General features: G+C 40.3%; 1 protein-coding gene across 1 annotated transcript in view; it reads left to right on the top strand.

Moving 5' to 3' along the window:
* The window catches only part of FAM180A (family with sequence similarity 180 member A), a 39074-nt gene that overhangs the window by 16580 nt on the left and 7121 nt on the right, over positions 1-15373 (top strand). The window contains exon 2 of the mRNA XM_089680816.1: positions 11530-11630. Within this exon, the coding sequence (XP_089536942.1) occupies positions 11530-11630 (101 nt within the window). The remainder of the gene's footprint in view (positions 1-11529; positions 11631-15373) is intronic.

Below are 15373 nucleotides of genomic sequence, written 5' to 3'. Positions count from 1 at the left end.
ATCCCCTTGCTATAGGCACAAGATGAGAATTAAACATCCCCTTGCTATGGGCACAAGATGGGAAAAAAACATCCCCTTGCTATAGGCACAAGATGAGAATTAAACATCCCCTTGCTATAGGCACAAGATGGGAATAAAACATCCCCTTGCTATAGGCACAAGATGAGAATTAAACATTCCATTGCTATGGGCACAAGATGAGAATTAAACATCCCCTTCCTATGGGCACAGGATGAGAATTAAACATCCCCTTCCTATGGGCACAAGATGAGAATTAAACATCCCCTTGCTATGGGCACAAGATGGGAATAAAACATCCCCTTGCTATGGGCACAAGGCAAGAATTAAACATCCCCTTGCTATGGGCACAAGATGAGAATTAAACATCCCCTTGCTATAGGCACAAGATGGGAATAAAACATCCCCTTGCTATGGGCACAAGATGAGAATAAAATTCATATTATGTCCAAGATTTTTTCTCTTCCAATTATTCATTCCTGGCTGTTGAAGGGAACGCCCCGCACGTCCTCTGGCCTTGTGTAGATTGCTTAAACAAAGCATTATATACACAGCCCGTCATCACCTACACTAACACACAGAGCCAATATACACAATCCGAAATGCGCTGGTCAGACATGGAGATGAAGACATATGTTCCATGACGCAAGTCCGAATCTTTTCTATAGACTTCTATATTGGCATACATGTGCATTTTATTCTCTCTTAAGTATCTTGGCTCAAAAATCACTGGTAAGCTTCAAAAGGTTTATTCAAATAAAGAGAAGAATAACACTTTTGCTGTAATAGTGATTTGGAGTTCACTGTCTTGCAAATCTCTGGCTGTAACCATGGCGGAAACTAAAACTATATTTTTTTATATGAAAACTAATATCTTTTTATTACATTCAGTGAGTACTAAATGTTCACCAGCTGTGCCTCCATAGTTCTCTTATGAGGCTTTGATCATATGGAATGAGAAGGACACCCACAGCACTTTTTTTTAAAGCACATGTAAAAGTATAAGTCTAGGTTCACACCTAAGCGTTTTCCGCAGTGTTTTGCAGAAACGCACTACAGTCCATTTAACATCATTTCTTATGGAACACGTTCACATCTCCGCGTTTTTACATGGTGCGTTTTTTGGAAAGGGTCAGGGACTTTTTTAAACGCAAAAAGTTGCGAGTGTAGTGCGTTTTTGATGTGTTTTGCATTTTAATCCGCATAGCAACAAGAAAAAAATAAAAAGCAAAACTCGTGTGCAAAAACGCAAAACGCACTGCAGAAACAGATCAAACGCAAACTGCATAGGTGTGAACCTAGCCTAAAGCAGTATTAAAGGATAAGTTCACCTTTGGGAACATGTTACATGTTCCACCTGTTTTTACTCTGGAACATGTAACATGTTCCCACAGCCGCCCCTCCCTCTGACAGGTAGTATGGGGAGAAGTTTCCCTGTACTATCTGTCAAATTTGAAAACAGTGTGGCTGTGGGGGGCTCCGCCGTCCAAGTTCTGTGAATGAGTGCCTACAAGACCCAGCAGCCTTAGCGGCGGTCAGCTTGTAGTTTTCAATGAACGACCACGGCGCCATGGTCGTTCATTGAAGCTTCCTGTTAGAATATCTGCTTGACCATACATCCGGTATGACAAGCAGACATTCTGAAAGGTCTGCAGGCCTGCATGGCATCAGTGATCTACTGATCGCTGGTGTAATACTTCCCAGGCTCCTTTGAACAAAAATAATTAAATGCACATTTTTTTACCTGCAAAAAAATGTGCATTTATTATTTTTGTCCAAAAGGTGAACTTATCCTTTAAACTCAAAAGAAAACATTTTTTATATTGCACCTTAATAATTCTTAAATGTGGCTGCTGCATTAGTTTTCATTTGTAGGCTTTCTTTCCTTTATTTTCACCTGGTTATCTTGCCAGTAAGTCTGTTGCTTTTTAAAAGAACAAGCTATCCTGCAGATGTAGCAGTTAGAAGGTTGGAACGAATCATATAACACTTGCATGGGTTCTTACAATGGCCAACTTTATTTATATAAAACCTTTATCCTAAAAGGAAAAAACACTGCTGCTGTAACTGCCTATAAAGTATTAGCTGGAGTTAGGCTTCAATTTGTTAGTGTACCTAAATCTGCAGGTACATCTAACACTCCCACCCCCCAGACTGACAAGGCTGCTGTTTAAAGATGTCTCTGTTGCTCCTTCATCCAGAGTGGGGGAACTCTAAGGCCCCGTTCACACTTATCCAGTTTGCTTTTTGTCCGTTTTGCAGTGCTTTTTGCGGTTTGTTTTGCGTTTTTCTACACGTGTTTTTGATGCATTTTTACTGCATTTTGTTCAGCTCTTTTTTTTTGTTAAAGTGGATTTTATTTGTTGCTGCATAGAATAATAATGCAAAATGTAAAACACGGCAAAAACGCACAATCATGCATTTCACCAGCTTCTCCATTTAATGCTATTGTAGCAAAAACTCTGCTTTTTGCTTTTAAAAAAAGTCCCTGACCCTTTCCAAAAACGCAGCAGCTCAAAAAAGCATAGATGTGAACATATTCCATAGGAAACCATGGTAAATGGATTATAGTGCGTTTCTGAAAAAAGAACTAAAAAACACATTGGTTTGAACAGCCCCTAATACAGGAGGTGTGTTACTGGCCAGATCAAATGACATCGATCCGCACTATTGTTCTAAAATCTGTGTTTCATTAAATTGATCACAGTAAAACATCACAGGCAGGGGCGAACTGTCCATTCTGGCACTCGGGCACTGCCCGAGGGCCTGGGGTCTGTAGGGGGCCCCATGAGATGCCCATGGTACCTTTCATAGGCTTTTTTGGGTGTGGTTTGAGTGTTGGTGAGGACACAGGGGCCCCATAATTTCCTATTGCCCAGGGGCCCCATGACTTGTCAGTCCACCTCTGATCACAGGTACAGAGGTTGACGCATTTCGGCTTATCAACCTATACAGAGACATGGAACATAGAAAATGCATATATGGTGGGTAGGGCAAGGCTCCACCCATTAATTGGCCAATCAAGCACATAATGATGGAAAATGACAACAGCTGAAGCAGACAGCCCATATTATGTCTGGACCACCATAATAAGCAAACACTGAACAAACAAGTTCATACATATCAATCCATTTCAAGAACAAAAGGAACATTTTACATTATATATGTGACTCAGAGAGGGAGAGAAGAAGAAAAAAAGAAAAAAATGGCATCCCAAACTATTACCCAAAAATGCCAAACGAAACGTTAATACAAATGTAGATCCAGATCCTACCTCAATACTGGCCAGATCACCAGGGGAAGACAAAGGGAAAAGACTAAAAAACTAAAACGAATGCAGCCACCACATGAAAAGATTGGTAAGCTGCAATGTGTTACATTTTTGGTTTTGGGTTTAACACTGCTTTTAGGTGTATATGAACTCTAACAATGAACGTCTCCTATTTGGTCCCCATTGGTCTGTTAAATACATCAAAGCAAGTGTGTTTTTTTTATATCAATCAAGAAGAGCAAAAATAAATTTTGATTCTGACAGAAATCTTGTCAGCTGATACCTTCCTGTGCTCTCTGCCTGTGCTGCACTTGTATCAGTTACATTGTTCCCAGCCATCTCTGCTAACATCAGTGTGTTAACATCTGCATTTCTTCTCTCCTCTTTCCCTCGACATACACGGACTGAGACAGAAGCGGGAGCCATTGGCTCCTGCTGTCAATCAAATCCTGTGAGCAGAGAGCTGAGGGCGGGGCCAAGCCACACTGTGTGTCTATTGACACACACAGCCAGACTCAAGATCAAGTCCGCATGTCTGTCCCCATAGCAAGCAGCTTGATATGGGGTAGACGGAGAAGAGGAGCAGCAGACAGTGCTGGCAGGGAACCCCAAAAGAGGAGGGTAAGTTTAACATGTTTATTATTTTAAATTTAAAAAAGACTTTAGAAATTATTAAAACGCAAAACGCATCAAAAACACACTACATGCTTTTCTGCAGAGTCTCTATTCAAGTCTATAGAACCAAAATCACTACGTTTTTGCATTTAAAAAAGTCCCTGACCCTTTCCAAAAAACGCACCAGGTGAAAACACAGAGATGTGAACCTGTCCCATAGGAAATCATGTTAAATGGTCTGCTGTGCAAAACGGAGCAGAAAACGCATAGGTGTGAACCTAGACTAAGAGAGCCACTGGCTCTCTAAGATTCCCCCACTTTGAAAAGATTTACTCTCACTTCCTGTTGTTTCTCCATTACAGGAACTTAGAGGAATTCTCTCCAACAGGATACAACATTGAAAAATTACATGGGTATACAATTTTATACAAAAAAATGTCTTCTGATATACTTTAAATTTAATTTGTGATTTAAAGTAGTTAGAAAGGCAAAAAGATTTTTTTACCTTATTGCATTCTCTACATCACGGGTGTCAAACTGGTGGCCCTCCAGCTGTTGCCAAACTACAAGTCCCATGAGGCAATGGAAGATGGACAGTTACAATCATGACTCCCAAAGGCAGAGGCATGATGAGACTTGTAGTTTTGCAACAGCTAGAGGGCCACCAGTTTGACACCCTTGCTCTACATTAAGGTAAAAAACCCTTAAATTTGTTTCCCCCCCTTAACCTGGTCTTGATCCAGCACTATGATGTCTGCAGAAGCTCTTCTTTGCCCCCTCTTTTCTCACAGGAGACTAGGCAGCAGTGAGAGCCATTGGCTCCTGCTGCTGTCAATCAAATGTGGAGGGAACAGGACTGAGCCGCACTATATGTGTTTATAGATGCACACAGCCCGGCTCAGGTTCGAGCCCACAGTTTCACCCCCATAGAAAGCAGTTTGCTATGGGGGCAGACAGAGAAGGGGAGGACTGGACTACGCTGGTGGGGAAACCCAGAAAAGGAGGTTCTGGGCCACTCAGGGCAAAACCATTGCACAGAGAAGGTGAGTATAACATGTTTGTTATTTTGAAAAACAAAATGTAACCTTTACAATAACTTTAACTGCACATGTTGCCATTTCTCAATATCTTTCTGTAAAATGTCACTGTCCTTCTGGGTTGTCATAATTCTAAGTATTCTGCCTTGTCAACATAAAGCCATGTTTGTTCCACAGTTCTGATAATTCATTGACTGTCAGAAAAGGGAGCATCCTGCGATTCCCCTGGCCTTGTGTATATATTACATAAACAGCATCATATACACAGGTCATCGTCATTTCCTTATATCTCATCAACTGCACAAAAAAACAAAAATCCCAATCCTAAACGTGCTGGCAGGGTGCTGTTTCACTTGCGCGCAGCTGAAGCATGCAAGAGACACAAATTCCATAAAAGGAGCCAGGGATTATTCATCCAGACTTGTATGTCACACTATGCTCCCTCCATTCCACGCACATGCTTTTTATTCTTCCAAATTTCAGAGGAATTTTGTAGATAAAGAAAGAATGAAACTCAATGCAGTAATAATAATCCTTTCCATGCAGATATTTGGCTTTACCCGACTATAGTGAGAATTATTTCTTTAAAAGCCAATAATATTAAATTAAAGGGACAATGAGCATACTTTACAAACTGGTTATATCAGTTTAGTAATGTTCAAGTATAAATATGTAAATGTTCCAAATTAACAGAACTGAACACGTATAAAAAAGGTGGGGCATTGGGGTAAGATAAATCTTACTTCTTTCTTCTTTATAATACCATAAAAGAAGCCATCACTTTTTAATCTCTTTCAGCTTTAATTTATAGTTAATTATTTATATTGTACAGTGAAGTCATTACTACTCTTAAGATATGTTATATTGTACGGTAGTTTCATCATTACTCTCTTCATTTAAAAGAGAAGCTTGGGAATCAAAACAAAAAAACATTCATACCCACCTAGGTGCATGCTGCATCTGTCCCCCGCCTCTTCTAAAACTGGAAACAGAGTGATCAAAGACTGCTGATCGCTCAGCTTGGTCTTCAGAGAGCAGAGATAGTGACTGTCAGTCACCTCTCTGTGCTCTGCCCCTCCAGTGCTCACTGGAATGTTGAGCTGTGGAGGTGGCGGAGGGGCTGGCTCAGGCTCTCTGTGGCTCCCTGAGAAGCTGAGCCAGCTGCCGGTCCTGGCATCTGGGTGGATGCCGGCTTTTACCTCTTCACGCCGAGCGTATGCAAATATTTGGCCTCTCGGCGACTGAGCCTTGACACCGAGCGGCCGCATATTTGCGTACCATTTGTAAACAAATACAGTCAGGTCCATAAATATTGGGACATCGACACAATTCTAACATTTTTGGCTCTATACACCACCACAATGGATTTGAAATGAAATAAACAAGATGTGCTATAACTGTAGACTGTCAGCTTTAATTTGAGGGTATTTACATCCAAATCAGGTGAACGGTGTAGGAATTACAACAGTTTGCATATGTGCCTCCCACTCGTTAAGGGACCAAAAGTAATGGGACAATCTCAGCTGTTCCATGGCCAGGTGTGTGTTATTCCCTCATTATCCCAATTACAATGAGCAGATAAAACGTCCAGAGTTCATTTCAAGTGTGTTACTTGCATTTGGAATCTGTTGCTGTCAACTCTCAAGATGAGATCCAAAGAGCTGTCACTATCAGTGAAGCAAGCCATCATTAGGCTGAAAAAACAAAACAAACCCATCAGAGAGATAACAAAAACATTAGGCGTGGCCAAAACCACTGTTTGGAACATTCTTAAAAAGAAGGAATGCACCGGTGAGCTCAGCAACACCAACAGACCCGGAAGACCACGGAAAACAACTGTGGTGGATGACCGAAGAATTCTTTCCCTGGTGAAGAAAACACCCTTCACAACAGTTGGCCAGATCAAGAACACTCTCCAGGAGGTAGGTGTATGTGTGTCAAAGTCAACAATCAAGAGAAGACTTCACCAGAGTGAATACAGAGGGTTCACCACAAGATGTAAACCATTGGTGAGCCTCAAAAACAGGAAGGCCAGATTAGAGTTTTCCAAGCGACATCTAAAAAAGCCTTCACAGTTCTGGAACAACATCCTATGGACAGATGAGACCAAGATCAACTTGTACCAGAGTGATGGGAAGAGAAGTGTATGGAGAAGGAAAGGAACTGCTCATGATCCTAAGCATACCACCTCATCAGTGAAGCATGGTGGTGGTAGTGTCATGGCGTGGGCATGTATGGCTGCCAATGGAACTGGTTCTCTTGTATTTATTGATGATGTGACTGCTGACAAAAGCAGCAGGATGAATTCTGAAGTGTTTCGGGCAATATTATCTGCTCATATTCAGCCAAATGCTTCACAACTCATTGGACGCCGCTTCACAGTGCAGATGGACAATGACCCAAAGCATACTACAAAAGCAACCAAAGAGTTTTTTAAGGGAAAGAAGTGGAATGTTATGCAATGGCCAAGTCAATCACTTGACCTGAATCCAATTGAGCATGCATTTCACTTGCTGAAGACAAAACTGAAGGGAAAATGCCCCAAGAACAAGCAGGAACTGAAGACAGTTGCAGTAGACGCCTGGCAGAGCATCACCAGGGATGAAACCCAGCGTCTGGTGATGTCTATGCGTTCCAGACTTCAGGCTGTAATTGACTGCAAAGGATTTGCAACCAAGTATTAAAAAGTGAAAGTTTGATTTATGATTATTATTCTGTCCCATTATTTTTGGTCCCTTAACAAGTGGGAGGCACAAATGCAAACTGTTGTAATTCCTACACCGTTCACCTGATTTGGATGTAAATACCCTCAAATTAAAGCTGACAGTCTGCAGTTAACCTCCTTGGCGGTATTCCCGAGTGTAGCTCGGGGTAACATTTCAGTACCACAAACGGTAACCCCGAGCTACACTCTGGAATACCATGCGGCACTGCTCCGGCATTTGTTCTTCACTTACCTTACCCTGCGCTCCCACGATGTGTCCCCTGCAGTGTCCCCGGCCATCTCCTCCGGCCGATGCCGGCATCCGGCTTCTGTGTCCTGTCCCTGTGACGTTGGGACGTACGGGCGCCGCTGGCGGCGGGAAATTTAAAAATTTTAAAAAATGTCTTTTTTTTTTTTACATTTTACATGGTAAAACATTGCTGTCTCAACCAATTTCACATACATCTTGTCCCTAATGCTTTGTCCTGCGCCCTGCCTGCATTTTGTCTGTTCTTTCTGCCTGGAAACTGAGAAATGTCCATGGCGTCCAAAAAGTGTCCCTTTAGGTCAAAAGCGGTTTAGATCAGCTAGGAGAACAGCGATAGTAAATTAGAACCACTTGCAGAATTGAGTGATAATGATTTGTGGGGAAATTCGTCATCAGACACTGAAAACGATTTTGCGACTTTGCTCAGCAATGTGCTAACTTGGCGCTATATTTCACATTTCAGTGTTTTTGGTTTGATTATATTATTGAATTAAATGTATTATTATTATATTATTATTTTTTATGATTATTTATTAAATTATAATTTATGATTACGTGTTTCAAATTTTATCCTACCCGGGATGTTTACTAGACTCTTGTTCGGACAGATTTCAGTGAGTTATTCCTAAAAATTACAGGCCTACAATAAAAAAAACTACATATTTCCATGCAAAAAAATGGTACCGCTTTCAGCACCAAAAATCGGAAAGAATCATACCGCCAAGGAGGTTAAAGCACATCTTGTTCGTTTCATTTCAAATCCATTGTGGTGGTGTATAGAGCCAAAAATGTTAGAATTGTGTCGATGTCCCAATATTTATGGACCTGACTGTATGTGCTGAAAGCACACACCCAGCACATGTCGGCGTCCCACAGAAAGGTCCCCATATCTCCGTGTTATCGGGACCTTTCCGATCATGTGACTGCCGTGAAAGCCAATCACATGACCCTAAACCCCCGCCCTGCCTTCTAGCGTCAGAAACCCCTTAAAGGACTGGGAGGCGCCGGCTGAAGGGATTAAAGTTAGGATCTCTCCAGAGTCTGCAGGCTGAAAACAGATCTCAGGAGTGTAGATCGAACTGCACTCTTGTGACCCTCAGGAGAAGTAGGGCCAAAAGAGTAGATTTCTATCTCCTCCTAAGGAGAGATGTCAAAGTTGAGGCCTTACTAATATACATGTCAACCCTAAATGAGTGACATTTAGTTAATTAACCACTTGACCTTTGGAAGGTCATAACCAGGGCACTTCTTGTTATTCAGCACTGCCCTAATTTAACTGACAATTGCGCAAATGAAATTTATATCATTTTTTTACACACAAATAGAGCTTTCTTTTGGTGGTATTTGATCACCACTGGGTTTTTTATATTAATTAAAAAAGACTGAAAATTCTAAATTTCTTCATAAATTTGGACCAAAATGTATTCTGCTACTCGTCTTTGGTAAAAAAAAATCCCAATAACTGTATATTAATTTGTTTGTGTGAAAGTTATAGTGTCTACTAGAATTTACACAGCTATGATGCTATACTGGTAATGGCCGGGATCAGTGACCTACAGTGTGACTGTGACAGTATGGGGGGCAATCTGGCGCTAATAGACCCACTAACTGACACTGACATTAATAGTGACACTAATACAGTGATCATATATAACACTGTACATTGTAGCTGTACTAATGACACTGGCTGGGAAGGAGTTAACATCAAGGGGCAATCAAAAGGTTAAAGTGGTAGTAAACCCACTTTGTTAGTTTTTACCTACAGCTAAGTTTATAATAAATCTATGAGTTTATAATATAATATGTTTATAAAAAAATTACCTGTAGGTAAAATGAATATCTCCTAAATGTGTACTGTTTAGGAGATATTCGGGGGGCTGTTTTAGTTGGCGTATGTGCTCTGAAGGAACAGTATAACCGTGCTGTTTCTTCAGAGCAGTGTGCTGTGGCCCGTGATTCCCATGCGCATGTGTGGGAGTGATGTCATTGTGGCTCAGCTTGTCAGATGGTCAGAGCTTGCGAACCCGGAAGGAAGACCAGGTGAAGATGGAAGCCTTTACAGCAGTGACAGCGTGCCGCTGGAGGGCTTTATTTTCAGGAATGTTTCACATAATGTGCTTGTATGTGATGTATACTATCGCATTATGCCATTGCCTTGCAGGGAGTGTTTTTTGTTGTTGTTTTTTTTGGAGGGGGGGTTTATGCCATATACTACCACTTTAGCTGTATACCTAACAAGTGTAATGTGTGTAATATTTACTTTTACTTACAGATCTGGCTGTTTTTTCTCCCTTTACAGGGGAAAGAAACAGCCAGATTGCTGATCTGTGTACAGAGCCCTGTGTGTTTGTAAACCCAGGACTCTGTGATGCGATTTGCTACAGCCGTTGGCTGGCACCTGCTGACAAAATCCTGCTATAGCCAGTGACAGCACAGATTATCAGGAGGCATACCCCAAACCTGGTTGATGTACATGGCTGGATGTATGTTATCCAGCCTGACTGTCTTGTCCACCTGCAGGAAATGTACTATGGGCAGGCAGCAAGCAATTAAAGTCAGTATCTCTTTATTGTCTGGACCAGCTGTCAGCTGAAAACGTGCACTCCTATGACCCTATGCTCTATTGGCCCACTCCTCCTTTAAATTTTTATTATACAGGATTTATATAGCGCCGACAGTTTACTCAGCGCTAATGCTAATTTGGCTGGGAGGAAGGATTTCTATCTCCTCTACTGACCAGCCTCCTAGGTTATCAGCAGGCCCTCCTGCATTGTGTATAATAACATCAGAAAGTTGCAACCAGTTGGACAGCGAAGTAAAGGACTTTGCTGTCCTAGGGAGAACTGTCAAAGTTGAGGCTTCCCCTTACTAATGTACATGTAAACCCTAACTGAGCTACATTAAGGTAATTCAAAATACAAACAATTGCAGAACAATGGCTTAGTGGTTAGCATTTCTGCCTTGCAGCATTAGAGTCCTTGGTTTGGATCTTGATCAGGATACTATCTGCATGGAGTTTGCATGCATTCTCTCTGTGCTTGCATGAGTTTCCGCCCATGTTCCAAAGAAATGCTGGTAGATTAATTGACTGTTATCTAAATTGTTCCTAGTGTGTATGTACTGTATGTGAGATAGGGACCTTAGGCTGCGTGCCCTTTGCTGATTTTGGCTAGCCACTGGTAAGAATCAGTGGATGCCATGTGCACACTTTGGATGACAATAGCTGCAGCTGTCGGATTTGTACACTGTACAAATCAATAGTAGGAACCACTGCTATTCACAGTCTGTGTGCGTCCAGGATTGGTGTTTGTGTAGGGTTCTGGCTGCAGGTAATCCTCCAGTTTGTATGCAGCCATAGAAAAGAGTGTTCCTGCATCCAGAGGCGCATATCCAGCCACATGAAAGTAGCCTTAGACTTTAAGCTATTTGAGGGCAGGGACTGATGTGGATGAACAGTACGTAAAGAAGTTCTAATCCCTTCCCATTCCTTCCAAACGCAAAAAAATATTTTGGCTTAACATAATGTTCTTTCCCCTTTAAATTTGGCTTGCATTCATGTTACTTGTGACCTGTGTGTACTATATTCACCCCACTACCTGCTCTCTTGTATTTTTAGTGGTGTTTTTTCCATCCGCCCATCGGGTGCGGCGCTCCTCGCCTGAATTCTTGGACCCGGTTCTTCAGAAATCCTTGCCTGAGGTGGAGTTGCTTTATGAGGTCAGTGGAAAATGTATACATGGTTTCCAGGATGAGCCAAGACAAGAGACTTTTTTGTGAAATTGTGCTAATTAGGATTTACATTCTTTTCTCCAGAACAGCTGCAGCCATTTCATATTTTGCTACTTAAATGCTATAAATATATTATTGTGGGGGGATATTAAAGTGGTATGAAACCCCAAACCAAAAATGAAATATATACTCATCGGCCACTTTATTAGGTCCACCTGTTCAATTGCTTGGTAACACAAATTGCTAATCAGCCAATCACATGGCAGCAACTCAATGCATTTAGGCACATAGATGTGGTGAAGACAACTTGCTGAAGTTCAAACCAAGCATCAGAATGCAGAAGAAAGGGGATTTAAGTGACTTTGAACGTGGCATGATTGTTGGTGCCAGACGGACTGGTCTGAGTATTTCAAAAACTGCTGATTTCCTGGGATTTTCACACACAACCATCTCTAGGGTTTTATAAGGGTGTGTACTTGTGAGCTACTATGGTGGCACAGAGATGCTTATAAGTAATTTTCTCCTTTAAATTTGATGGTGCATCAACACATAAACCACATACTCAAAATGCTGTGTGAAAATATACAAATAAAATGTTGCATGTGTCACGCTCCTCAAAAAGTGTTTAGAAATGGATAATATATACTTATGTGTAAATAAATTAAATAAATCTAAATAAATTAATATTAACTCATGGTGATATAATTTTAAATTACATTTAAAACACTCCCAGTGCTATAATTAATTATAAATAACTAATAAATATATTTAATAATGTGAAGAAATAGTGTATTTAAATATGATATTAAAATGAGACAAATCAAGTGAGCAAAGAAACCTCCTTGCACAGTGATGTGTGTGTGCAAAAAATGTGCATGTGCAAAAATGAAAATATTGCCCAGAGCAGTTATATATAAAAAATATAAAAAATATGAAAAAATATAAAAAAATATAAAAAATATATATATATAATAAAGTGCAATAACCAAATGGGTATGGAAAAATAAATAATGCTAAAACTGTGCAAATAATATGTTATAATCACTTCACTTGTGCAACCTAAAGTGGTGATTAAAACTGTATACTGCTAATCCTTAGCTTAGATAAGATATAATCGTCCCAATCTATTTATGGAAATATATGGAAAGTCTGTTGCTGTTGAGGTAGACTGTGGTGTTACTTTCCTTCCACTAGATGGCCTCCCAGTTCCTTCCGAGTTGTGAGGGCTGGATGGATGGATATAGATATCTCCCCTCGTGTTGTTTGGGGTCTATCTCCTATCTCCTCTTCCTCCCCTTTACTCCTCCGATTTAGGCCATGAAAAAGAGAAATTCCCACATGGTGCTTTATCCTTTATAAAAAGGTTTTAATGCGTCTCCAGAAAAATGCAAACTCACATTCCACAGAGCAATACAGAGCGTTTTTTTAAAATGTGTGCCCTCGCACAAAGACAGTACTCGCCGTTCCGCTGATAGTGGCGTCGTGACGTCAGAGCCCCTCCCCTCACGACGCCACTATCAGCGGAACGGCGAGTACTGTCTTTGTGCGAGGGCACACATTTTAAAAAAACGCTCTGTATTGCTCTGTGGAATGTGAGTTTGCATTTTTCTGGAGACGCATTAAAACCTTTTTATAAAGGATAAAGCACCATGTGGGAATTTCTCTTTTTCATGGCCTAAATCGGAGGAGTAAAGGGGAGGAAGAGGAGATAGGAGATAGACCCCAAACAACACGAGGGGAGATATCTATATCCATCCATCCAGCCCTCACAACTCGGAAGGAACTGGGAGGCCATCTAGTGGAAGGAAAGTAACACCACAGTCTACCTCAACAGCAACAGACTTTCCATATATTTCCATAAATAGATTGGGACGATTATATCTTATCTAAGCTAAGGATTAGCAGTATACAGTTTTAATCACCACTTTAGGTTGCACAAGTGAAGTGATTATAACATATTATTTGCACAGTTTTATCATTATTTATTTTTCCATACCCATTTGGTTATTGCACTTTATTATATATATATATATATTTTATATTTTTTTATATTTTTTCATATTTTTTATATTTTTTATATATAACTGCTCTGGGCAATATTTGCATTTTTGCACATGCACATTTTTTGCACACACACATCACTGTGCAAGGAGGTTTCTTTGCTCACTTGATTTGTCTCATTTTAATATCATATTTAAATACACTATTTCTTCACATTATTAAATATATTTTTTAGTTATTTATAATTAATTATAGCACTGGGAGTGTTTTAAATATAATTTAAAATTATATCACCATGAGTTAATATTCATTTATTTATTTATTTAGATTTATTTAATTTATTTACACAAGTATATATTATCCATCTCTAGGGTTTACAGAGAATGGTCCGAAAAAGAGAAAATAACCAGTGAGCAGCAGTTGTGTGGGCAAAATTGCCTTGTTGATATCAGAGGTCAGAGGAGAATGGGCACACCGGTTCAAGATGATAGAAAGGCAACTGTCTGTACCTCATGTCAATATGGACCAAAATCTCTGAGAAATGTTTCCAACACCTTGTTGAATCTATACCATGAAGAATTAAGGCAGTTCTAAAGGCAAAAGGGGGTCCAACCCAGTACTAGCAAGGTGTACCTAATAAATCGGCCGGTGAGTGTATAGAAGCTTACCAATCATTGGATGTGCTGGCTTCATTAGTTTTCTTTTTTTAGGCTTTTTTCCATCTGTTTTCACCTGGTGATCTGGCAAGTAACACACCTCCAGTATTAGAGAGACCCTACTCTGGATGAAGGAGCACAGGGGCACCTTTGGATAGCACTATTGTCAGTGTGGGGGGAGGGGAGTGCTACCTGTGCTAGCAGATATAAATACACTAACAAATTGAAGCCAAATTCCAGGTCACAGAAACAGTTGTTTTGCTTTTGTGATAAAGGTTTTACATAAGTAAAAGCTAACTATTGTAAGCATCCCTGTCAGTGGTAAATCGATTGTCCCATCTCTGTAATTGCTGCATCTGCAAGAGAGCTTGTTCTTTTGAAAAACACCAAACGTACTGTCTGGATGAGCAGAAGAAAATAGAAGAAAGAGGGCCTAAAAAGAAAACTAATGCAGCTATCACATCCACAAATTGGTAAGCTGCAATGTATTAAATGTTTGATTTTTGGCTTAATACTGCTTTAAGACCTCATTCAGACCTGCAAATGGGCCTGACAACCCCAATGGGGGTTCCCGATGATTAGTTGTGGGAGACAGTCTGCGTCCAGGGTCGGTTAGTTACAGGTGATCACTGCATGAGTGATTACAGGAAGATCTGGAAAACAAGTCAGGTAAAGTTTTAGCATTCCAGCAAATGATTTAGATGTTACAATAAAAAAACCAAAGATGTCAAATAAAATAATGAGTACATAATCAAAACAAAATGTCACAAGACATCCAAAAAAATGAGATGAGATGTTTCCCGGAATCAATAGTTATCTATCTCAACAACAAATAATTGCAAAAACAGATATAGAGGAAAGAAAGGGAAATAGTATAGAGGGGAATAAAGAGAGATGGAATTGTAAGACCTGGAAGGGTCTAGCAATACTCCTAAAATTTTTTTATTTGGACAGAGTTCTTTGAATAGAGACACTCGGGCAGAGGGACTTGCAGGTCTCAATAGAACATAAGTGCACTTAAGTCATCATACTTGTAGTCCATTGATACTACTTCCATCTTTGTCAGCGAAGGTT

Source organism: Staurois parvus, unplaced genomic scaffold, assembly GCF_062004578.1.
Source record: "Staurois parvus isolate SC_StPar_1 unplaced genomic scaffold, SC_StPar_1.0 ptg000249l, whole genome shotgun sequence".
NCBI classification, from domain to species: Eukaryota; Metazoa; Chordata; class Amphibia; order Anura; family Ranidae; genus Staurois; species Staurois parvus.
This window is presented reverse-complemented; position numbering and strand designations above follow the sequence as displayed.